The 24,686-nt window shown below is 37.6% G+C and overlaps 2 protein-coding genes across 3 annotated transcripts in view; one reads left to right on the forward strand and one right to left on the reverse strand.

The window, feature by feature from the left end:
• Positions 1–1,612: 1,612 nt before the first annotated feature.
• Positions 1,613–10,517, reverse strand: SREK1IP1 (SREK1 interacting protein 1). Its single transcript, XM_059834217.1, has 5 exons — positions 10,490–10,517; positions 7,679–7,726; positions 5,922–6,062; positions 3,742–3,820; positions 1,613–2,229 (listed from the first exon to the last, which is right to left on the reverse strand). The coding sequence occupies exons 1-5, from the start codon at positions 10,500–10,502 to the stop codon at positions 2,040–2,042; spliced, it is 471 nt and encodes a 156-aa protein (XP_059690200.1). The 5' UTR covers positions 10,503–10,517; the 3' UTR covers positions 1,613–2,039.
• A 318-nt stretch (positions 10,518–10,835) lies between these two features.
• CWC27 (CWC27 spliceosome associated cyclophilin) overlaps positions 10,836–24,686 on the forward strand; it is a 124,861-nt gene continuing 111,010 nt past the window's right edge. The window contains exons 1-9 of one of the 2 annotated variants that reach the window (XM_059833623.1): positions 10,836–10,952; positions 11,896–11,992; positions 13,607–13,719; positions 15,163–15,306; positions 16,035–16,133; positions 16,316–16,419; positions 17,470–17,539; positions 21,285–21,364; positions 24,643–24,676. In XM_059833623.1, the coding sequence (XP_059689606.1) occupies positions 10,911–10,952; positions 11,896–11,992; positions 13,607–13,719; positions 15,163–15,306; positions 16,035–16,133; positions 16,316–16,419; positions 17,470–17,539; positions 21,285–21,364; positions 24,643–24,676 (783 nt within the window). In that variant the 5' untranslated portion in view covers positions 10,836–10,910. The remainder of the gene's footprint in view (positions 10,953–11,895; positions 11,993–13,606; positions 13,720–15,162; positions 15,307–16,034; positions 16,134–16,315; positions 16,420–17,469; positions 17,540–21,284; positions 21,365–24,642; positions 24,677–24,686) is intronic. The other variant, XM_059833624.1, reaches the window with a different exon arrangement.

Below are 24,686 nucleotides of genomic sequence, written 5' to 3' on the forward strand. Positions count from 1 at the left end.
ACCATATGATGTCATGCTCAGCATATAAAGCTGGGGGAAGAAGGAGGAAGGGGGGTACATTCGGAGTGATGGCGTTTCTCTTCCCGAGCAACCATTATGCGTGATGGAGCCCTGCTTCCCTACAGGTAGCCGAACACCTGCCTGCTAATGGGAAGTGGTAAATAAATTCCTTGTTTCGCTTTGCTTCTTTGCGCAGCTTTTGCTCTGCATATTAAACTGTCTTTATCTCAACCCACAAGTTTTCTTACTTCTACTCTTCCGATTCTCTCCCCCATCCCACCTGGCGGGAGTGATCGAGCAGCTCTGTGGTGCTTAGTTGCCAGCTGGGACTAAACCACGACAAGTAATCAAGGACTCCAGTCTCTCTTCAGTTATATTATCCAAGCCCATCCCAGAAATGATAAATGAGATGAAAAATTAGATTGGGCCAAAGCCAGTAAGAAAAAGGACAGATGCAAGGACTCTTGCCATCCTCTACTGAGAGTACTACATAGAAGGTTACAGATTGTTTCTCTTTGCTCTGTGGCTTCCGTGAGTATTTCCATCTTTATGATGAAAAGCACAGCATCTGCAGCATGAGTTGCCCAATAACAAGGGTACTGGACTAAGACAGAGAAGTTTGAAAGACAGAGTTAGATCTGGGTGTCTCACTTTCAGGCCAAATGCAGTAACCATTAAAATACTCTTAAAAACATTTTGTACTGACTGAATGCTCTAACCCATTGTAGAAAACATGGGCAATGGATATTATTGTTAAGAAAGCTTAGGTGTTGCTCTTCCTCGTATTTTGACTTCCATGAGACTTACACTGCAGCTGTATGACAAGCTGCTCATGTGGTAGCAGTTCTGTATCTAAGCAAAAAAAAAAAACAAAGCAGAAACCACAGGCCTTAAAAGCGTTTTCAAGATGCTGTGAACACAGGCACTTTGAGGTTTAGGCATTTCTGGGGTAGGATTATACACCTAAAATCTGCTCAGCTCACAAGTATCAGTCTGTCTTGAACCTGTACTCTACCACAGTACAAGATATGAATTAGATACCCTAGAATCCAGTTATAAAATTTTGACATGCTTAACATTGCTCCCAAAAGCAAATGGTAAATTTTGCTACTGACTTCAACACGACAGATTGCTTACATTCCACAAGAGGTTTGTTTGGATTTTAACTTTTCAATGGGACTTCTATTAGAATGAATGGAGGCGTCACGATTCTTGTCAATTGTCAGTCTTTGAATTTCCTGTTTTGGTTCATGTAGGCATTAATCACCACGCCCGGTATCAACATGGTTCTTAGAAATTTGTAAACAATCTTGCTAGACAGTCATCCAGTGACAGGAAGTGGTACTTTATGTCAAAGATGAAATGGCTGTAATTGGGACTTCAAAAAATTAATAGCTTTTGTCGGCTTTTGTTTGTTTTCCGCTTGCTTACAGTGATCCTGCCAAAAGAATGTGTAATTGTTTTTCACAGTCTATGACTAGATCAATTTTAGAAAATAATTTTGAAGGAGCAATCTCTTTTAGCTTCTCATTGCCCATTCTTTCCCTCCCTTCTCTGCACCCAAACATTATTTCATATTTGCACTTACTAATCAATGTATGCGAGTAGAAAAAGTTATGCAAAACATGCATTTATTTAAATGATAACAGAACAGAAAATCTCACTTGAATTTCCAAATTCGATTTAACCATTCTGACATTAAGCATATTTAAGTCCAAATCTGTCTACACAAAGACTTGCAAACTGATGTTTACCATATCCTAGTGTAAAGGATCCCAAACACAACTAATCACAACTGAACCAAGAGTGAAGAACTAGTGAAACTTGCATGGTTTAGTACTAATAAACTTGAAATAGAAGAGCAGATTTTTTCCCAAATGGTCCATTTAATAATTTGAAACACTGATATTTGCAAATAGATTTCTTAAAAATATATATAATCTCCTTTTAGAACAACAGCATTGCAAAGCATAAATAAGTTTGATTTGAAAGGAAAATCATCTTCTCTGCAAAAGTGAACACAAAAATAGGCCAGCACCTCAGTCACTACTAGAACTGTCTGAACTATCAGAAGATGAACTTTTTTCCTTTCGTCTCTTCTTTTTCTCCTTTTTATGATGTTTTCTTTTCTTAGATTTATTCTTTTTTTCCTTTTCCCTTTCTTTTTTGTGTGATTTTTGTTTTTTTGACTTTGGCTCATCCTCTTCAGCTGCGCTTGATGAAGAAGATCTAGTAAAAAAATAATATATATACAGATTGATAAAGATTAAAGAAGGAAAATACCACAAGAATAATGTGGGGTTTTTAAAATTTCAGTATTTATATAATGTCACAAATCTAATTTGGTGTAGAATTCGTACGGTAGCACCCACTGGAAAGCTTATGATATCTCAGTCTGCATGTTCAACTGAATGACAACTTTTGTAATTAGATTATTATGCCAGAAAAGCAGTATGTTTATAAAGCAGATTAATTAACAATGCAATAGACAAGTTGTGTGTTTTTCAACCTACAATAAGAAAAAGACTAAGAGTACAGACTGACAGAAAACTGAAAATGACAGTAAGATAGAGCTTCCAGCTTTTAAAATACCACATGATCAATAACAATGGTACAGTAATGTCTTCAGACAAATCTTAATGTATTTCTCTCATGCAAAAATCTAAGAGAAAGGGGTATGACAAATTTGGATGCTCTTGCAGCTAGTAATATTGGTCTCTAACCAGAAGTGATGAGTGATTACATACATATAAGAATTAAGATGACAATAAAAGAAAAGTCATTACTATTATACTCAAGAGGATAGTTTTGTGCTGTTGTTTACATGATTAACTATTAATTGCTTGCATGTAAAGACTACAGCCAGCAGACTGACTCTTTTCTATTGTTTTCATAAGTGTAAGTTAGAGCTACACTATGTAAAAAAGGAAGGGGAAAAATGCCAGTACAACTAGTGTTAAATCCTGTTTCTTTATTTTTGAAGGATGTCTTATTGTGGCCTCCAAATACATTATACATTTCCTGGCTCTCAGTGCAGTTCCTGGGATATTGTCTCAACAGTCCTAATGACTAACCAGTCTACAGTGTCATCTAAAAAACCAAAGAAAACCCCAAAACAAACAAACAAAAAAACAAAAAAACTCCAACCCAGTCAGCATGCCAAAACAAATTTGGGTATTACGACACTTTGAAATTGGAGTAACACTTTTTTTAGGCTTCTACAATAACAGAAACACTGAAACCCAACACATGCTAAGTAAAACTACAGAAGTTTTCCCTTTGATAGTTAGTTACTCACAGCGCGTGCGTGTGTGTTTGTCTACACACGCATGTGTGCATGCAGGGAATCTTAGAGTCTCTGAACTCAGGGAGGCTTCGCCGTGCAAGCTAAGCTGCGGACCAACCCCATAATCCTCCTGACTCCTTGTTCTTTTCCCACCACATCTTGCCTAGTGTTGGATAGTCAGATGAAGCATTGCTTTCTCAGACCTGCAGACCTCCAGCTTGCTAGAGCTTTCTAGATTTCCATGGTCTTAACTCCACAGCAGACAGCCTGTGGCTTTAACATTACTCAAAGAACAAACAGTTTCTCACTGGAAAACAGGAAGCTTTTCAAACCAAAGATGTACTTGCAAATAAAGTTGCATCAAAAGAAGCAATGTTTTCTGAGAAACAACCCGAACATCAGAAATATTTCTAAAGTTCTGTTTTGAAATTAAAATAGGTCTGTGATAGCATTACCTTTTCCTTGGTCTCTTTAATTTCGTTTTTTCTTTGCTTTTTCTTTGCTTTTTCTTTTTTTCTTCCTCCTCATTTAAATCTATGGATAAGAAGTTACAGTTGTCTGAATTAAGATCAGCATTAAAAGAATTACTTCAATAGCAGTGTAAAGTTACTACAAAACTGTTGTTAAAAGTTTTTCTTTTCCTTACTCCAAATTCTGGTCTAGTATAGTAATTTCAGAAATATTTTGGAAAGTAGCAGAACTTTCTATACAACTTACATTCTAACGGCTTTGATCTAAGCACTAAGAATGAAGGTAGGGTCATTAAAGGTAGCAAGAAGTTGTGACTTCTCTTACATGTTTACATCAGCTTTGGGTTTTCTTATCTATTCTTCTGTATTTTAAAAGACTTGCCCAAGTCTGAAAACAGGTCATTTAACTAGAACGCACAAAAAAAAAAAGAATATTCCCTTAGGCTTACCTGAATTACTTTCACACATCCTTATCTCACACTTCACAAATTGCTATGCCATAACTAAGATGAATTTGAGTTAACTGTCAATATACTGTCTACAAAAATTAGCAGAAGAGTCACCCCTCTCTGGTCATGTTTGATTCCTGCCCTAAGACTATGGTATGGTTTTTCACATTTCACTTATGAGCAATGTTTTTAATCACACTGGGTGAAATTTCTGACCTTGGGACTTCTCTATATGAGTTCAAAAAGTATTTTTGAATTCTCTGAAATGCAAATCTACTACATAAATACACATTACAATGTCAGCTAACAGGAAAATACTGGCTTTACAATTTATCCTTAAAACAGATAGCTAATTTAGAGCATTTCATCTTATTTCTATCATACAAATAACTTTCCATAAAGCCTGCATGCTAGTGCAGTTATTCGTTTGCTACAACAAATAGAAATTACCGCTCTGTATGTTCTGGAGTGAAATTTGAAATAATTCAACATGAGTTACAAAAAGCAAACTACTTTTGGAGTAATTAAAAACCATGAACAAGAACGGGTGAACAAGCACTCAGCATTTTTTTAAGAAAACAGTGCAAAAATCTAAGTGCAAACAGTGAAAAAATCTTGGTAAGATGAGGCCACTTGAAAATGGCAAAATCCTGCCTAGATTATTGACAGTTAAAGATACATATGTCCTTACAGTACACATAGCAGCCACAGTATGAGAAAGAATGTATAATAAACAGGAATATTACAAGATCAAGTAAACAGCTGTTTTTCCTGCAGATATCCATCTTCAATCAGTTTAGGGCCAAAAAAACCCCCTTATATTCAAAAGTAAATAGAAAGTGGAACAAGTTTTTCCAAAGAGGCTTATCGCAAGAAAGGACTGTTGCAGGACCAATTCAACACTCCTGACAAGCAGACTATCCATTTCTTTTGAAGTGTTCCAGCAAATTACAGGGTGCTATCTACCCCTTCTCCTTCTTAAGTAGCATCTTTTGTAGCAACTGAATGTCGAGTCTAGAATGCGAGAGCAACAGAACAAAACATGATGTTTCAAGGGGCAGAGGGAAAGAACATTCATTCATTTAAAACACGCTATGGTGGAACAACCTCCCCTTCTTACTTAGGGGAACAGCCTCTTCAGAGTCCAAATTCAAAATTCAAATGAACTCAAGTATCTGCTATATTACCCATCTATTCTCTCTCTGACAAATAGTTGATGCTCAGACTTTCCAAACAGAGAACAGAACTTTTCCAAATATCAATGTTAAATTCAATTCACTAGCTGTTTCAGTCAAAACACTACTTAGTAACTCTTAAAACTAATGACAAATATGACAGCTGAATTTCTCTCCAGTTTCTATCAACTTTAAGATGTTTAAACTACATGCCATAATCAAAAGATTAACTCAGAACATCCATGTCATTTTCTCCTAAGCAGCTTCTTAGTAACAGTCTTATAATCTTTTGTATTTAGGACCCCTTTTGGAGATGTTCCAAACAGGTACATTATTAATTTCCTATGACAGGAATTAATAATAATAAAAAAGATGCAAGCGTATCAAATCTCTGAAGTATCAACACATGAAGACCTACTTTTAAAGCACAGACTAAAAGAACTAATATTAGTTATCAAAAAGGATAAAATGAGGGTTCCAGTACTTCAGAAGACCATTAGCCAATTTACTCCTTAAGAAAAAAAACCCAAACAACCCTTACTCTTTTTTTCACGCATGGCTTGCAATCTCTGTAGTTCTTCTTCCTCACTGTCTTCACTGCTAGTGCTGCTGACATCTAAAACAATATCTCTTTGAGGATCTACTCGGAGGAAGTTTCGACATTCAAATGTCAGATGACCAGCTGAACAAAAGAAATATTCAGAAAGAAAAATTACAATTTATCAAAAAATATCAGAAACTAAAGAACATCCGTTTTAGTATTATTCAGTTTTGAGAAGGGTAAAAAGGCTAGGCTGCAATCTGTGAACAAGGCGAGAAAAGGCTCACTTTGAAAAAGCCTCGAAGAATTTTGACAGGTTCTGCAATGTTATTCCATTTAATAATATTTTATGACCTCTCTCTTATTTCTGCTAATTTAAAGATTTTGTCCAACTTTTACTTTCTATTTTTTTAATGGTCTCATATCCTTCCTGAAGAAATTACCTAAAAGCATGAGGTGAATTATTTAAAAACTACAGCAAGTTTGTTATATTGCTCTTTTTGTCTCCCTCTAGTGAAACAGAAGAATCCTATTCGCTTATGAGACATAATCTTTAACAACCAGTACATAATACTGACTAAGGTACTACTTGACTAGTATTTTTAGTTTTCTAAGTTACACCTCAATAATCAGGACAAGAGTTAGAAACTTTATGCTGAATACACCTATTGGAATAATAAAGCAAAATAAAACAAATTAAGATATGGTTTGGGAGAAACTAAGCTAAAGACACAAGAATTCAACTAGCAATTGAAATAAACTAATCTTCTTCATATCAAAATACCTAAATCTTGAAGGCAGAGCTTTTAGGAATATAAATACAGGTTGTCTGATTTGACTACAAGTTTCGTTCTCTTCCAGAAAGCTTCTGATACTTACTGCATATAGAAATGAAGCACTAAAGCTATATTGATATCCATGTTCCTTTGGAAGAACAGATACACAAAGCAATTGATCGACAAAATTTGCTGGAGACAAAGTCTACAGTGAAAGAACAAAGCAAGCGTTTTTCCTCTTCACCCGACATAATGCTCATTAAAAAGTAGATTAAATCACTCTAGTTCAACACAATTCACTGCAAAACAGTGTCCACCCCTCCACTGTTCTAAAAACAAGAGTTAGTGATTAACAAATTAAAATCTTCACTAAGACTTGTCTCCATTCATCAGGAGAGTAGCCACAGACATGCTTATGTGATCACAGCATAATGCAAAGCATGAGCTAAATGCTAACTACAGAACTTGTAAGTAACAAAATTAACTGTTTCTTGAAATATAGAATGCACAAACAAGCATGTTTTCTTAGCATAGAAGATCACACAGATTTTAAATTATTTTTTCTTTTAAAATAGATTGGACTTAACTTGAGCTGAAATGCCTGCCTAAGTTTGCAGTGAGACTCAGAAGAAGCAGAAATGCTAATCTCAGTAGATATCAAAGACCATGCTTTCAATTCAAAGTTTCTCAAATAATTGCATTGCAAATGTAGTATATATGGATAGAATAGCATAGTTGGTTTTTTTCCCCTGAGAAACTCAGGGGTTTTCAAAACCAGCAATAGGTGCGAGGAGCCAGAGAATGAATAGGAAAATAGAAAATAAATATAATAAACAAAACTATGGTGATTTAAACTGACAAATGTCTGGGCAAGAAGGCAGAACACTTCCTTTTTTATTTCCCCCCCCTCCTCAAAAAGCAGTTCCAACCTCATAAATTGAAGAAAACACCGCAACTTCATATTGCTTACTACAGACTTACGGTAGCCACACTTCTTGCATCCTGCTCTGATGTTATCCTTATTTCCACCTGAAAGACAAAATTTCATCAATTAGATGTTGCTAAAGAGAACTCTCAAGTTTCTTTTAAATTTGGCGTGATAATGTCAAGACACAGACAGGAGTGATCATGCCTCAGAGTATTACGCACACTAAGATCTCTTAAAAAAAACTTAAAGAAAAGCAAACCAGTGCATTTCTAAGGTCACTTTTCTGTGCAGTAATCTACCAGAACAAATTTGGCTAGTACAAACTGCTATGGATCATTTATTTTCACATAAGTTACTGCAAAATCCTTATTTGATTTATTATGACCTTTCTGTTATAATTTTAATAATTATTCCACTTCTCTGAAAGGTTATGCATTTGTTTAGTTACAGTATGAACACAGTAGTAGCTATCTGACATTCCAGTGATCCATAACTGCGCACTACAAGTGTCCTTATAAATCCTAGCAGTGCATGGGTGTTGACAGACATTCACTGGAAACTCTAAAGTAATTTATTTTAATTACAAGAACTGTCCTAAAAAGGCAATTTAAAGAAACAAAAAAAGACAGAAAAAAAACCACTCCTGAAAAGCAACAAAAGACAGATAGAAGCAATTAAAAAAAAATTTAAGCAAATTGTTAATGATTCTGAATCCAGGCAACATGACACCAAATACAAAGAATTAATGGCTGTAAGAAACCAAATGTGGAACAAAGTGAAAAGAGTAACAGAAAAGTCCATAGACGTTATGCAGGAAGGAGGACGAGAATAGTGCAAATTTTAGATATAGAAAGTGTATGATTTTCCCATCTGAGCCTACAGTTCATAATAGGACATGACTCAGAAGAAGAGAAACCCCAGAGACCCGCCCCCCAAAAACAGATGTCTTATTTTCAGTCGTCTGAGCCTATTCATAATTAAAGTCACAACTGAATTTCCAAAATCAAAGGGTGCCCTTCTATCTTCCAGCTGAATAAAGTATGAAAAAACCAGCTACTTAACAGTTATTTACAGTTTTCTGAATAACTAGGTCATTTATTTAAATAAATAATTAAGCAAACATAAGAAATCCATGACAGAATTAGAGAACCAGAATAGGAGTACACCGGCTCCATGAATTTAAACTGACACAAGCACTGTCTTTAGAAAATTATACTCAAAATAACAGAGAAACTTTCAAACCCCAGGTTGAAAAACTAACCTGGAAACTTGGACAACTCACTGGTCTATGCCCTGAAGAGTACTGGACAGCTAAGCAATAAAGATACATACATTCCATTATGACACATGGTTTTCTGCAGATCCCCAAACCTTAGTATTACATGTCCCCTTTGAGGTCTATAAAATCAGCAGTGTTTAGGTGCCTGTTTCTTTTGAGGGAAACCCACAAGAGGTAAGGAGGTAAGGAACATGGAAGAAAGTGTCAAGAAGCAAGGAACAGAAGTATACCTGTATCTTGCAAAGTCATGTCAAAGAAATACTCAAAACAGTATCTGCTTGTTCACTACACCTTGGGACTAGAAAGCAAGATCATCCAAGCTACCCACTTTGTTTCAGCTTTCTGAAACACTCAGTAAACTTCAGCCCTACTGCATAACTGACCTGTAGGTAAAGAAAGACTTGGTATTCCATGCAAGGGACATCAGTACAGTTATGCACATGCCAAAAAATCTCCAATAATAGTAGCAGGTGCTGTTTGTCAGGATTTCCAATAGAAACACCCAGCAGATGACAAGAATATTGTCACCAAATACTCCCATCAAATTCCTGAGGCTGAATTTTATCATTATTTTTGGCTTTAAATAATAATGTTAGAAGCAGGGTTTTAGACTAGATGAAGTTTTAGATTATTAAATGCAAACAAATTACTAAAAGCTTCCTTTTCTCACTCCCTTCTTCCCAGGTGTTTACCCTCAAGAAAATTAACAACCAACACAGCAGTAATCATCACTAAGGACATCTTTCATTCAGTGGAGCACAAGGTTGCAAAAAAGTTTTGAAACCTTTGAACACAAACAAGAGATGTCTTCCTCAAGAACCCCTTCTAGAATGGGAGCAAGCTTATTAAGGTCTTCTCTTTTCTTAAGAGAAGCAGCTTACTAAAGCTCAGGTTTGTTCAACTGTTCCCCAACCAAACACTCCTCATGCCTCAGAATCAAGAAAAAATTGTGAATTAACAGCTATAGGTGTAGCTAACATAGATCTAATTACCTTGCAAATAGCACAAGTGTTTCTGCCTGTCCTGTCTCACCATCATTCTCAACGGGTCTATTTAAGCAATAATCTAGTAGGACACAAACGTTAATCCAGAACAAAAGACAAGGAGGAAAACGAAGTCTGATAACAACCATTCTTTGGCTCTAAGTTTAAAGAAGGTGGCTTATACTAACAGAGAATAGTAACGTAGCACTTGGTCACCACTCATCCAAAACCTTGGGGAGAGGCCCCACAGGCCTAGAAGGAAGAGACCGCATGGCTGCGCTCATGAACAGCTAGCCTAACCCCCCCACCCCTTCCCCGGCCATCTCCCTCCCTCCCGGGGCCCCAACACCAAGGTGGTCTCGAAAACCGGCTGTGCAGACCGGAGCAACGTTTCCCCACCGGCAGCCCCTGCGGCCTTCGGGAGATGCGCCGCCCCGCCAACCTCCCCGCCTCACACTTCCCACTCCGACGCCCAGACGCGCGCCCTTCCCGCACAATTTTCCGTCAACTCGGCGCTTATTTTCCCTTCCCAACACGCCGGCCCTGGGGCCGGCCGGCCAGTGTCCCTTCTCTCCCCGCAGACCCGGCTGGGAGCCCCTTACCCGGCAGAGCCATGGCGCGTCCCGCCGCTCTCCTCGCGGGCCCAGCCCGGGCCTGCAGCAGCGCCTCTCCGCGGCGGAAGGCTTTGCTGAGCGCTCTCTCGGACCGTGCCACTCACAGGGAGACGGGGGGGAGCTCAGTACCGGGCAGGAGCCACAGGGAGGGACTGCAGATGTCTGGAGAAGCCTCCAGATCTTTCTGAAAGGAACTCCTTCTTCAGCTACTCCCATAGAGAGTCCGAGCAGCGGGTCATCCCTTCGTTCTTCCTCCTGCCCTCGGCTACCTCCTCCCTACCTCTCTGGGCTGCATAGAGGCGCCCAAGATGGCGGGAGGTTCGGGGTGGTAGGAAGTGCTAGAGGGGAAGCGTAGCCGAGCGTCAAGCACGGGCGGTTGGTCACCTGCCGGGACGCTCCTTCCCCGACCATGAGCAACATCTACATCCAGGAGCCCCCCACCAACGGCAAGGTGAGGCTCGCCGGGGGCAGGGGCTGCGGTGGGCGAGGGACAGGCCAGGCCAGGCCCGTCGGGTGGCGGGAGCTGTGCTCCAGCGTAGGTGAGGGATCTGCGCGTGGTGTGCTGGCGGGCGGGAAGCTGCTGCTGAGGGGGGTGTGAACCCCTCGGGGGGGTGCGAGTGAGCAAACTCTGTGCTCTGTGGGGGCTTTGCAGGTGAGGGGGGTGCGCGCCGTGCGTGGGGAGCGCCGCTGAGGAGGCTGCGCTACGTGCGTGCGGGGGTATTTGGGTGAGGGGGATGCGCACTCTGCGGGGGCAGAGGGGGGTGGGTGCACTGCGGTTGCTTATGAATGGGAGCGTGTGAAGAAATTGTATGTTGCAGGGGGTGGGGAGGACGGGTGAGGAGGATATGCGCTGTATGTGTGTGGTGGTGGTGGTGGTTTGGTTAAAGTTAGTTTAGGGTGATACAGCCCTTAAAGACATTACCTGAGTTAAAGCACGACGTGTGCTGTGTGGATACGTAACACAGTCCTTGCAGCGTTTCATTTCCTGTTATTCCTGACTATATCTTAGGTTCTTGATTTTATTTTGAGCTCTCACTGAATTTAATGGTATTACTTGTAAGAGAGGTATGTGCCTTTGGAGATTTATGGCATAATTATATATATTTTTTTCCGTGTTTCATTATGGAAGTGATAAAGGGTATCTTAGTTTCTGTCATGTGTCAGGTACCTGGTCATTGGCCTTGAAGCTTTATTATACATATCCTTTCAAAACTGTATCTTAAGTTCTGGCAATGCTATCTAGAACTAACAGTAGCTACCTGACACATTTGAATGTCTACTGCTGTTACTAATATAATGAATTCAGAAGTATTTTTTAAACTCAGCAATGATATTCTCTGATGAGTGACTAAATTACAATAAAACTAATGGTGTATTTATCTATATTTTTATAGGTTTTGCTGAGAACAACAGCAGGAGATATAGATATAGAATTATGGTCAAAAGAAGCACCAAAAGCATGTCGAAATTTCATCCAGCTTTGTATGGAAGGTAACAAGTGAATGGGATAGGAGTTGTTGAAAGTATTTCATAGGTAGTCATTGTGCCTTTTTGTAAAACAGAGGTCATAACTATGTTTTAAATTTAGTATGTTAATGAATCTATTTGAATTTAGAAAATATTAACTAACATTCAGACAATGTTTTTCAAGTTTATTAAAGAACCCGGTGGAAAAAAATTAAAAATTTTGGATGGTTTTCTCAAATGTAGCAGATGATGTAGTATAACTGAAAAGTTGTAAGTCAGAGGCTTAGGAATGCTTATTGTCAGCAAGTGTCTACAAAGTATAACTACTTCTTTAATGTATGTGTGAAATGGCAATGATGCAATATTGGGCATCTTCCAAAATTCTCATTTCTCTATCACCATTCTTACTAACTTTTCATTTTTTTCATGAGTGCTTCTATTGTTTCATTTGCTGTAGCTTTTTGTTGGTGGAAGCTCTGTAACGCTCTTCACTGAGGTACTGGGTACCAGAATGAGTAGTTCTCTATTGGGAAAACTGTAACAAGAATTTGTGAAGGACCTGGTGCCTTTATGTGTTTTCTGGCTGCTGCTATTATCCCATTTATGCATTTATAGAGTAGTTAAGAGTTCTTTTAGCCCTTCTCTGTTACAGAAACATAGCAGTCTAGGGTTTGTGCCTCCAGCACAGATCCAGCCTGTTCCATGTTCCTACACCTGATGTGGTGATTTTTTGCAGTGGTAAATCAATTTCTTAGCCCTTGGTAAGGCTGTATAGTTCAGTTATCCTCAGTGTTGAAGAACTGGGCTTTGTTTCCTTTCTGAATTTGTCTGACTGCTGTGTAGGCTCCTATGCATTGTATAATAAATTTGAGTATTTCTCTTATGAGTGTCCTACCATATAACCATCCATGAATATATCTAGCTATGCTGCAACATTTGCAAATCCTGCTTTGTCTTGCAGCATGCTGCAGATTTATTTTTATTTATTTAAAAAAAAATCAACCAGAAATTTATGTCAAGTAAAGTTGAGTTTTCATTCCTTTTGTTTTCTTATGATCTCATAACCCTTATCTGATAGGTAGATAAAAGAAAATAACTTAGGGACCAATATGTACTACATATTTCATTCTTTGAAAATGATCAGTTTGGGTATAGTGTAGGTGGTGAAAGGGGTGACACCTATGTTCCATGCTGGTGAATGGAAATGCTAATCATTTGGTATATGGATATGGCTAATGATGTATGTAAATTGTTGGCTGGGACAGACCATAGTAGTTTTAGCTCTCCTTTTAAATTGATGTATGTTGGTAGTATCATTCCAGTGATAAAACTTAAAAGATTAAAATAAAGTAATTCATCAATATCAACTTGTCAGTGATATTTGTCAGTGTCTTTTGCAACAGAAACATAAGACACTGTTTTTTTTCTTGAATGTCATCAGCAATACTTTATAGCTGAGATACAGTCACACTGAGTGAGACAGTAGAAGACGAGGGAACCCAGTGGAAATAGGAGAATCCAGTTACAGTACTTGCTTTCTGGAACTTCAGTCTCTGGACATCTCTGAATAATCTATATGAAAGTTTGAATTTGAGACCACTTACATGTATTTAATATCATCTTATTTTTCTTTTTTAGAGTATTACAATAACACAATATTTCACAGAGTAGTGCCTGGCTTTATAGTGCAGGGAGGAGATCCCACTGGTACTGGATCAGGTGGAGATTCAATCTATGGAGCTCCCTTCAAGGTATGTATCTGTGTATCTTAGGCATTAATTTTTGGTTATCAGATGTTCTTCCTACTGTGTTAGGTTGTGAGAAGATAACCTTATATTAGAAATGCAACGTTATACATATACAGTAATTGCTTTCAGATGTTGCTTCAGTATTTTTGAATATGCCTTTTTGAATTGAGAGTTCTTAAGTCTAGCTGTTCTGATATTATGATAAACCTTACTAGCATGATAGTAAGATACCATAACCTGGTATTATGATAACCTTACTAGCATGAACTTCACAAGGAAAAATAGGGAGGGGGAAGGGTGAAGAGTAGGCTTTGATATGTGGCAAACTCAGATGCAGAAATGTACATTGTTTACACACATTGTTTCTCATTTAGCAAAGGTCTCTGAATGTTATGTATGTGTTCATTGCTATTGCTGATAACCAGCATGGCTCATCTCTTAACCAGGAGGCTCAGATCCTGGGTGAAACTACATAAGCACAGCAGCTGTGTTCTGTTCTGCTGGATTGTTTTATTTCACATGGGCCAGGCACCTTTAAGTTGTGACTGAAGCTGCATAGCCTGTCTCTGGGCCTTCCATCTCTCTGCTGCTAGAGTAGACTCATACATATAACAACGAACGTGAAGTTTGTGGAAGGGATTGGTACCTGAGCAGAGAATGAAACAAATATTACCAATATTGTAGTAGCACTGCTGCTTAAAATTAGTGGTATCTCAATATGGCAGTGTTTAGAATTGTGTTACCACCATGGCATTAATATATTACTCATTGCTTTGAAAGTAGTCCTATTCTGTCTTCTTATGGTCCAGACAATGTTATTCCTATGGATTTTTGCAATACTGTACTTTTACAACCTGTTATTGAGCTTCCAGTTATTTTACGTGAATTAGGATTTTTCCCTTAAATATAGTCATTAACAAGAATGATAGTTTTACAAGAAATGTATGAAATGCAGTTACTTTTAGAATTTGTTTTTATTTTTTTAATAGTGGGGGGATAATAAATTCCAACAAAAATAATGAATAACAATTGTTTATTAGGCAATGATTGGAAAAAGAAAAGTTAACAGGATAGAACTTAGAGTTTTTATTAAATCATGTGTCTTTCTGTTATTGATAGAGTTTCTAGTTTTTTTCTTTCAGTGTTTGCTGGTTCTGTGTTTATGGTTTCTTTTGAAAGAAGATTGTTCACTTGTTTGCATTATTATAGGCACTAAGAAGTAAAAACACTGAATAAAATAATCTTTTCTGCTGAAAAAAGAAGCTTTTAAATACAATTGTGGCATTAAGTTTCAAAAAACTTTGGGTTTATTACTCTCTGATTTTGAAAGAAAATTAACAGCTTATTTTCTTTGTGTGCATATTGATGTAAATAAGCAGTAGCTAAAGAAGTGGCAAAAATAGTTAGGTACTTAAATCATGTTCTTTTCTCTCCTGTCTTTGCCAGGATGAGTTCCACTCAAGATTGCGATTTAATCGAAGAGGACTTGTGGCTATGGCAAATGCTGGGCCCCATGATAACGGAAGTCAATTTTTCTTTACATTGGGTCGTGCAGATGAACTTAATAACAAGCACACCATCTTTGGAAAGGTCTGCTACGTGGACGGGAGTCCCAGTTTGAGTTTGACAGAAGCTACTATAAGTTTCTCTGTATTCAAAGGCTATTTTAGTGTTGTTTGCTGTTGCGTATATTTGAAATATATTTTACTGCTTTCTAAGCTGTCTCCGTTCTCTTTGTTTCCAATGTCTGGTAGAAATGTTTCTATGGGTTGTTCCCATAGTTATCTACATTGCTGTTGTTATTCTTCTAAATTACATTTTTGTCTTGTGCTTGCTTTGATTAATCTTACTAATATTATTATGGCTCTGTCTTATTAATCAGTTCATCTAATACTAGTGATGTTTTAGAAAATTCTGCTTGTAAATTCTAATTACCCAAGAAGAATCAGGAAGATGAAAAACATCAGATGAATTTACCACTTCCATGATTTACTTGAAAGAAAACAAACCAACTTGTTTTTTATTTCACAATGTCTTTTATTTTCCTGTTTCACAGCAAGAATTTGACATCTCCCCCTGCATACGCTCTCAAAAGTGCAGGTTTAACTACCTGTATTCCTTCAACTTTTGCTGTTAAATTTTAGAAAAACCAAACCTTTGTATGTTGTACTTGCTGTCTTTTAGAAGACTTACATGCTTACGGTATTTCCTATATAATTTGTATTTTCAAAATTCTTTGCATAATAATTGCCTTGCATTTTGCAGAATAAGAAAAATTATAGGCAAGGACTTTCAAACCTTTTTTATAAATTTGACAGGTTACAGGGGATACAATATATAACATGTTGCGCCTGGCTGAAGTAGAAGTTGACAAGGAAGAGAGACCTCTTAGTCCACACAAAATAAGAAGTAGTGAGGTGAGTATGTCTTGTTTTGAAATCTGAAATTTTAAAATTCTTTTTGTTCATAGTGTTCAGAAAACTATGTTCTGGTATGAAAACTTGGTATGTCTTTTTATATATTGTTTTAAAATATTGAATCATTTAATTGTAACAAAATACTTACAAAAGATGTATCTAAGATATTACTTTTTTAACAGGTTTTGTTCAATCCTTTTGATGACATTGTTCCAAGACTGAATAGAAAGCTGAAGAAGGACAAACCAGAAGAAGAAACTAGGAAGTCCAAAGTAAAAGGCACAAAGTAAATATATGCAACATAAGTGGTGGTTAATTTTCTTTCACCTTTAATTTGCAGCTTGTAATTTTTTATTTCTGCTTTTGAAACACAAGGCTTTACCAAAATGCACAGGGGTATGTTCTTTAATCTTAGCAAAACCTACTTCCTTGTTTCTGAAGCGATCATACAAATCTAGTTGCTCTGACAGAAGTGGTTACTGAACTGTAACTGTTTCATGTATGCTGATAGTTTGTTGCAAAAGAGAACTAAAAGGTAGCTTAAGCATTTCCCATGGGCGAGAATGTACAATCATTCTTTTGTGACTGAGATGACACTGGAGTTAATGCATACTAGTAACTAGGTCATAGCTCAGTTGTTTGAGGTTTTTGAACTTATTTTATCAGCTAACACTTCTCTCCCAGTAAAATACTTAGCAAAAGGTGGACATTTTGACATGGGAAATTTCATTTCTTTGAATGAAATTTGGTAGTGATAAACATGCAGTGAAAAGTAATAGGAAATCTAAAGTGTGCGTATGCTGTCAGTTCTGTTGGACAGAAACACAACATGTTGCAACTGACTGGTTCTAACATAGCGTAAACAATTTTGGAGAAAAAAAAATTAGGGATCATTATGTCTTTTAATTACATTCTGTGAATGTGTGTGCATTTGATGCCTTTTGACCAGTCATATCTTGAAAATTTTGTGTTCTGTGTTGCTTTGTTGGAAAAAGAAAATAAAAAATGCAACTGCTCTGTTTTCAGAGCTGTCAGCGTTTAAGAGTCTGTTAAAGTTAGCCAAGGCAGAATTTCTTAAATTCTGTCTTGCCATTTTCTAAGTGATGCTTAGCAATCCTGATTGTTGTGTCTCGGGAATAGAATAGAACATGCTTCTCTAAATATTCAGGGTTTATTGCAAAACAACATGTTGTAGTTTGAAGTTGGTACATTTAGCAGGACAAAAAGTTTTTTAAAAAATCGCATACAATATGAAAGTAGTATGTTTAAACTTTAAGGAATATTAATAAGACAGTATTTGAGAGTTTCACTAGCAAATGTGTTTACTTTCTTAAAGAAATTTTAACCTGCTTTCCTTTGGGGAAGAAGCTGAAGAAGAAGAGGAGGAAGTCAATAGAGTTAGTCAGGTACTGTACCAAATCACCCCCATTTTTCTTTTCAGCTTAAAATTACCTTTTTTGCATGTTTATGAAAAGCTTTAAAGTTCTTAATCTTGTTCTTGTGTTTGAGTTTTGAACAATAATACTGGAAATTACTTCAGTTTTCATGATACTACTACTTTAACGTGGTGAAAAACAGAGGTTTTTAACTTTTCTAACTTTGAAAGTGCCTTCAGTTACTGCGTGATATTTTTGTTTCCATAAACATAAAGTTTCATACTTCATAGTGTAGATCTATGTCTACTGTTTAAAATTCATGGGTGTGGTAGGTACTTTATTTTTCTTCACAACCTTAGTTACAAGAGTGTGATTTGATAGTAAAATACTTGAGGCTTGACATAGATCAACTTGTTCATTGCCAGTGCATTCTTAGCTCCATTTTCTTACATATATCCATTCTGTGTGCAAAATGAAGTGGGGTTATTGTGGGGAAAGTAGTGCATTATCATAATTAAATATTGCACTATTGCGAATTGTCCACATTCACAGAACTAGGGTTGCATAGGTAGTCTTTGATTTAACATTTCCTTATCTGACTTTGCCACTTAAAAAAGGTTAGTTTAAAAATTTATTTAACAAGTTGTAATTCTCATTTTTGCTGCTGACCAAATTATTTCTCTAGAGCCCTAGGCTTTCTTACTTATTAGTACGGTTCAGGTACCTACCTGCTGCAGTTGGTGATCAGACTACATGGTGTTGAGTCCCGTACCACATAAGTGAAAAAATGGTCCTTGGTCCTTAGGATTTAGTTAAAAAACAAAAGATAACAGTGTGTAATGATGGACAATACAACAGTGAGATGGTATCAGTCAGGATGATAGTAGAGGTTTATCACAGCAGTAGTTTTAACTATTTTTCTTTCTTGTTTCAACTGACCAGACAGACTAACTATCCTTGTTTACCTTAACATGCTTATCCACAGTTCTGTTCTTGGTATATGTCTGGTTTTTAATATTGCATTTGACTTGGTTGTTTTGATGTTCTTCCTTTTCACACCAAATACTTGCTTTTAAGTTTAAAATTAAATAGAACACCTCAAATAGAACACCTCTTTCATGACAAGCCCAGTGTCGTGAAAGTGTTGTCAAGCTGTCTTCAACTCAGTCTTAAAATCTCATCCTCACATTTGTCCTGGCTAAATTCTGGACTAGCTGTAGCTGGGAAAATAACCAAATCAACTGTTTATGAAGAATTGCTATTCGTTCTTTACAACAGAATGAAATGGTGTATTCCAAACCTCATTGCTTGTTTCTAATAGGTCTAGATCAGTATCTCTATAGTTCCGGACATTATCTTAATCTTGATTAAGTTGAAGTATGTGAACTTCAGCACCAACTTTCATTCTCTGTTTTTGATCAGAAAAATTGAAGGTCAAAGTTAATAATGGGATTCTTTGACATCTACAAATTCAGAATCCTTCTGTGAACTTTTTTGTTGTTGCTAGATGCAGTAAGTCTTGCTTGTTTCAATGTAATAAGTGTATCATTTTAAGGACTGATGTTGAAAGGAAAGTCTCCAAGTAACTGAGAGATCCTCTAACAGATCTGAGAAAAGGGAACATTTTCTACTAATTTTTAGTACAGTGAGTCTGAGGCTAAAGTTATCTAAAGAGTAAATGAAAACACCATGTATCAGGATTAAATTTTTATGGTATTTAATTTTTTCATGTTTACATGTGAGAAATAAGAATTTTTATCTTAGTCACATCATATTAACCAAGTAAGTACTGCATTTAAGAATGCCTCCCTAAGTCTTTTCTCCATCTTCCCCGTTATGAACAATTTTCTACTTAGGGCTTGTTCAGCCTGCACTACACTTGGTCTAAGTGAGGGAATATATTTTGCCTTTGCTGCAATGCATCACCAGACTCTTGTTCCTGAGACTGTGCAAAGAAGGGCAAGAAGGATAACTGGTGATATGGATCATGGTAACTTTAAAATTAAAAAAAAGGAAAAGGGGAGGGAAAGATGACAGTGATTATTCCCTATTTCTTACAATATGAAAGCTGAGACACAAAGATAAATGAGCAAATAAATATACAAAGAAAAAGTATTTTTCCCTCTTGGAATTTAAGTTGTGAACATTTATGCCACAGAACATGATTAAAGTGAGAAGTATAAATACTTTCAGAAAGAGATTAAACAAGTCCATTGGTTTTTTTTAAATGTTACAGGTCAGATTGTGTCTTCTGTATCAGTAGAGTCCCTAAATGGTTATATTATAGAGAGTATGAATCTTAGAAAGAAAATTTGTGTACCCCAGGAGGTTATAGAAGGCAGGGATCACAGGATTAGGGAAGTTTGTGTCAAGGAGTGGCAAGAGCAGAATGGCTGCATGAGGGAGGGTGAGTGAGGAGGCAAGAGTGATTCCAGCACAGGCAGTGCGCTCACCAACAGGGGCACAATCCTACAGAGTCTGGACACAGCAGGCAGAGTTTGTTGCTGGTAAGAGGGTCCATCAACAGTCCTGGACATGGCAAGCAATAACGAAGACCACGGTCCCCATCCAGAGAGTCCAGTCAGGACCAGCAAGAGATGGGACAGGACATAGGGCTGGAGACAAGTCTACAGTGTGGGTCCAAGAGGCCCACGCAGAAGACGGGGTTAAACACAGGTACACTTCTGACATAGCTCAGGCAGCGAGTGGATTCTCAGGCTTGGGCTGAAATGGTACTTGTGGGCAGAGGGACTCCAGGTAAAACTCCTCAAGGCCACTAAGGCTATTAGTGCACTCAGGGACCTGTCAGTGGGACCCCCACAGGTTGTTGATTAGTATTTAAACTGAAGCTTTCAGTGTCCAAACTGCTCATTTAATTGTCTATACTTGTTTGGAGCCATTTACAAAGGTGACAAGCACTTACGTTTCATCTAGCTCCTGAACACACACACAGACACAAATTACTTGTTAAAGGAAGTAACTTTTTGTGTTGCTGAATGTATTAGTCTTCTTTTCTACATAATAAAAAATTGAAGTTGTGTTTAAATGAATAAGATTTTATTATCCCCACAAGTGCTGTCTTCCTGAAGGTATTACAAAATGCAGCTGAAATGGAGACATTCAGGTCACAATACAGACTGTTTCTGTAACAGAGATTTTCAGTCTGATTTCAGTCTAAAATTTAAGTGTACTTTTTGGATTAGCATGGGGAATGCTCTCTTACTGCAGTCTTTCTGCCTGAAGATCTTACAGGCTTTTAGATTTATTTGACTGCTTGCTTCAGGAGATGATTCCTACATGATGTATTCCAGGTTGTTAATTTGTTTTTTTTTTTCCTAGGGGTCTAATTAGTGTTCTACCAATTGATGAGGACTGCTTTGTATATGGTAGTTTTTTGAGTTGTCATATGCCATTACTGGAAAGTCAAGTTCTTACTTCTTCATTCACTCAAGTGTATATGTGCTAGACAATGTATCTTTATGATGTGTAATGATTGTGATGATTAAACAATCTTTCTCTTTTTTTTTCTCTTTCCTGTAAAATTAAGTGCATTACTATTGCAAAAATACTTTTTAAATCCATGCGGTCAGTTTGATGCTCCTCTTTCTGGAACGCCTTCTCTGTTGTTCTGCTATTAAAACTGTTTATGCTAAGTGGCTAGGCTAAAGCTAACCAGAAACAAGTTATCTTTTTCTTACCATTATTCTTTTTCACCATCTATTCTCTCAAACCTTGAAATTTATAATACCTTTCTTTCCTTTTTTTTTTTTAACAGAGCATGAAGGGAAAAAGTAAAAGTAGTCATGATCTACTGAAGGATGATCCACATCTAAGCTCAGTTCCTGCTGTCAAAAGGTTAATATGTGATTTCCAATTTCCAGAACAGATTTACTTTCAGTATGTTAGACCTGATTAGCGTCATGTATATTACATGTTTGTCTGTTACTCTTCAAGAAATTAAGAATGGCGATGCTGGATCAGACCAAATGTTCCTCTAACCTACTATGCTGTCACCAACATTGGCCATCAGTGAATGCCCAACAAAAACTAAAAGCAGGGCAAGCATAATGTTTACCCGAGTAGTCTCCCAGCCTCCATCTACTTGCAGCTCAGGGGACTGTCATTTTGATGTGTTTCATCTATTTAGTAATCCTTAATAGAGTTCTTGTCAAAGTACTTACTCAATCTCTTGTAATATTTTTTACATTCACACGCTCCTGTCTGCTGCAGGAAGAAGTACCTCCCCTTTTTGTTCTGAACCTGACTGCTACTGCAGTAATTTGGTAGATTCTAACTCTTATGCTGGAAGAGACAGTGAGCAGTCAGTCCCTTTATACCTCTCTTTACCACAATCCCTTCTTAGGCCATCTCTTTTCTAGCCTAAACTTTTAAAGCCTATGCAACTTCTCTTGAAACAGAAGTTGTTCTGTACCTGGGGTTATTCTTGTTGCTCTTACCAACCCTGGTTCTGTTCTAAAATAACCCTTTTATTTTTTTTCCCAAATCTAAACAACATATTAAAAATGAGGTGAACCAGAAATCTGTGTGCTTGCATAAAGATGCTCTCTGTTTTCTTCTCTATTTCTTTTTAATACTTCTTAACTTCTGATTTGCTTTTTTAACCACTGTTGAGTATTGAGCTGACACAATTCCATGAAAATATATCAGCTCCAAGAATTTGCTTATCATAGAACTGTAGAATAGTTTGGGTTGGAAGGGACCTTTAAAGGTCATAAGTCCAACCCCCCCTGCAAAATGAGCAGGGACATCTTCAACTAGATCAGGTTGCTCAAAACCCCATCCAACCTAACCTTGAATGTTCCAAGGACGGGGCATCTACAACCTCCCTGGGCAACCTGTTCCAGTGTTTCACCACTCTCATTGTAAAAACTGTCTTCCTTATACCTAGACTGAATCTACCTTCCTTTAGTTTAAAACCATTACCCCTTGTGCTATCGCTACAGGCCCTACTAAAAAGGTCTGTCCCTGTCTTTCTTTTAAGCTCCCTTTAAGTACTGAAAGGCCGCAATAAGGTCTTCCCGGAGCCTTCTCTTCTCCAGGCTGAAAAACCCCAACTCTCTCTGCCTTTCCTCATAGGAGAGGTGCTCCATCCATCTGATCATTTTTGTGGCCCTCCTCTGGACTCACTCCAACAGGTCCATGTCTTTCCCGTGCTGAGGACTCCAGAGCTGGATGCAGTACTCCAGGTGGGGTGTCATGAGAGCAGAGTAGAGGGGCAGAATCACCTGCCTCGACCCGCTGGCCACGCTTCTTTTGATGCAGCCCTGGATACGGTTGGCTTTCTGGGCTGTGAGTGCACATTGCCGGCTCATGTCCAGCTTTTCATCCACCAGTACCCCCAAGTCCTTCTCTGCAGGGCTGCTCCCAATCTCTTCATCCCCCAGCCTGTATTGATACTGGGGGTTGCCCCAAACCACCTGCAGGACCTTGCACTTGGCCTTGTTGAACGTCCTGAGGTTCACATGGGCCTATTTCTGGAGCTTGTCCAGGTCCTTCTGGATGGCATCCTGTCCCTCAGGTGTGTCAACTGCACCACTCAGCTTGGTGCCATCTGCAGACTTGCTGAGGGCACTCAATCCCACTGTCTGTGTCATTGACGAAGATATTAAACAGGACTGGTCCCAGTACAGACCCCTGCAGGACACATCATGATCAATGTTGGTCAGCTGAGAGCTCCTTGTTCTTTGTGTGGGACTCCTTTTCCTCATGTGCTTAGCTTTACTTTCATCTACTTCAAATTTCATCAGTCATATTTTTCTCTCATCATTCAGATCCTTCTGCAATTCTTCGATCTGTTCTTGGCTTTACTATCCTGAGTAACTCATTATTATCAAAAAAATTCAGTGACCTCGCTGTTTGCCTGCTTTGTTACTGAGCTCACTGAACAGCTGAAGCGCCGACACAGACTACTGTGGATATACAGTAGTAATCTTCCTCCATTGCAAGAAGTGATTGTTTGCTTGTAACTTCTGTTTCCTGTCTTCTAACCATCTATTTATTCATGCATGGACTTCCCCATCACTCCAGGACTACTTAGTTTTCTTAAAAACCTTTGGTTAGAGATTCTGTGTGAATCCACATATATCAGAGAGATCATCCACAACCACGTGTAGCCCCTTCAGAACTCTCCCAGAGGTTGATAAGGCAGTTCACTTATAGCCATGTCACACATCCCAAGTACGTGATTTTACCTCTTACTGTGGCTTCTACTTGTTCAGGACAGACATCAGAATTGCAGACCTGGATGCATTCTAAATGTTTTCTTTAATACTTACAAATGTGTTTTGGGTTTTTTTTTTAATTATAATCTATTAAGAAATACTTCCATAGAGAGTTTTCTGGATTAATTTTTTAAATTAAGTTAATGTCATTGATTGCAACAGGTTTATGGTTTCTTTGATGACCTTGATTACTTATTGATGGCTTAGAGAGCACCTCAAAGCCTTGACTTTGGTGACTCCTTTAATATTCCTTGCTTTGTTTCTCTAACATAACTTCTTTTTTAACTTGTGGGATGGAAAAATCTTCAAGGGTCTTTATTATTAGTTTGTGACAATTAACAGTGGATATTCTAGCCTTAGTATATTCAAATAGATTATTTTTTTAGTACACTGGCTGTATAACAAAAGAAGATTTTGATATTAAGCTTAATTATCAGTATAGTGCATGTCGGACGTGCCTATATAAATAAGGCTTTCCAAAATATAGACTATTTGCAATGAAATGCTAGAAATTGTTTGATGTATGAGATCAAAAATGTCCATCTTAAGTGAGGTTGTTTGGTTTTTCTTTTCTTTTAGCTGTGTACATTAGTGTTTTGTCTGGAAGGCTCAAGATATGGTTGGAATTTATCCACTGTATGAAAGTCTCTGGTTTTATCCTGTGATTTTAAACATTTCTAATTAGAAAGGATTATGACAGTCAAATGATAGAAAATACTATTAATTGATACTTTTAAGATGAATGTGAGTATGATCTAAATGACTAGGTTGACTAGAATTTCAAGTAGCTAACCAAACAAAATTTTTTCTTTAAGAACTTCTTTTTGTAAACAGTATTTTAAATCTCCTCTAGTACTTCAAAGTAGTTTATGATTATTTTTCTTCTTTTAGTGAAGCAGCAAGTGAAGAAAGGGATTTGAGTGAGGTAAGTAACA

Source organism: Gavia stellata, chromosome Z (assembly GCF_030936135.1).
Source record: "Gavia stellata isolate bGavSte3 chromosome Z, bGavSte3.hap2, whole genome shotgun sequence".
NCBI classification, from domain to species: Eukaryota; Metazoa; Chordata; class Aves; order Gaviiformes; family Gaviidae; genus Gavia; species Gavia stellata.

Excerpts from the sequence above, each read along its gene's own strand:
- SREK1IP1 (XM_059834217.1), bottom strand. Across the intron at positions 3,821-5,921 it reads AGCCATGCGTGAAAAAAAGA|ATTTAAATGAGGAGGAAGAA; the intron begins GTAAGGGTTGTT and ends TCTTATCCATAG. Across the intron at positions 2,230-3,741 it reads TTAAAGAGACCAAGGAAAAG|ATCTTCTTCATCAAGCGCAG; the intron begins GTAATGCTATCA and ends TTTTTTTACTAG.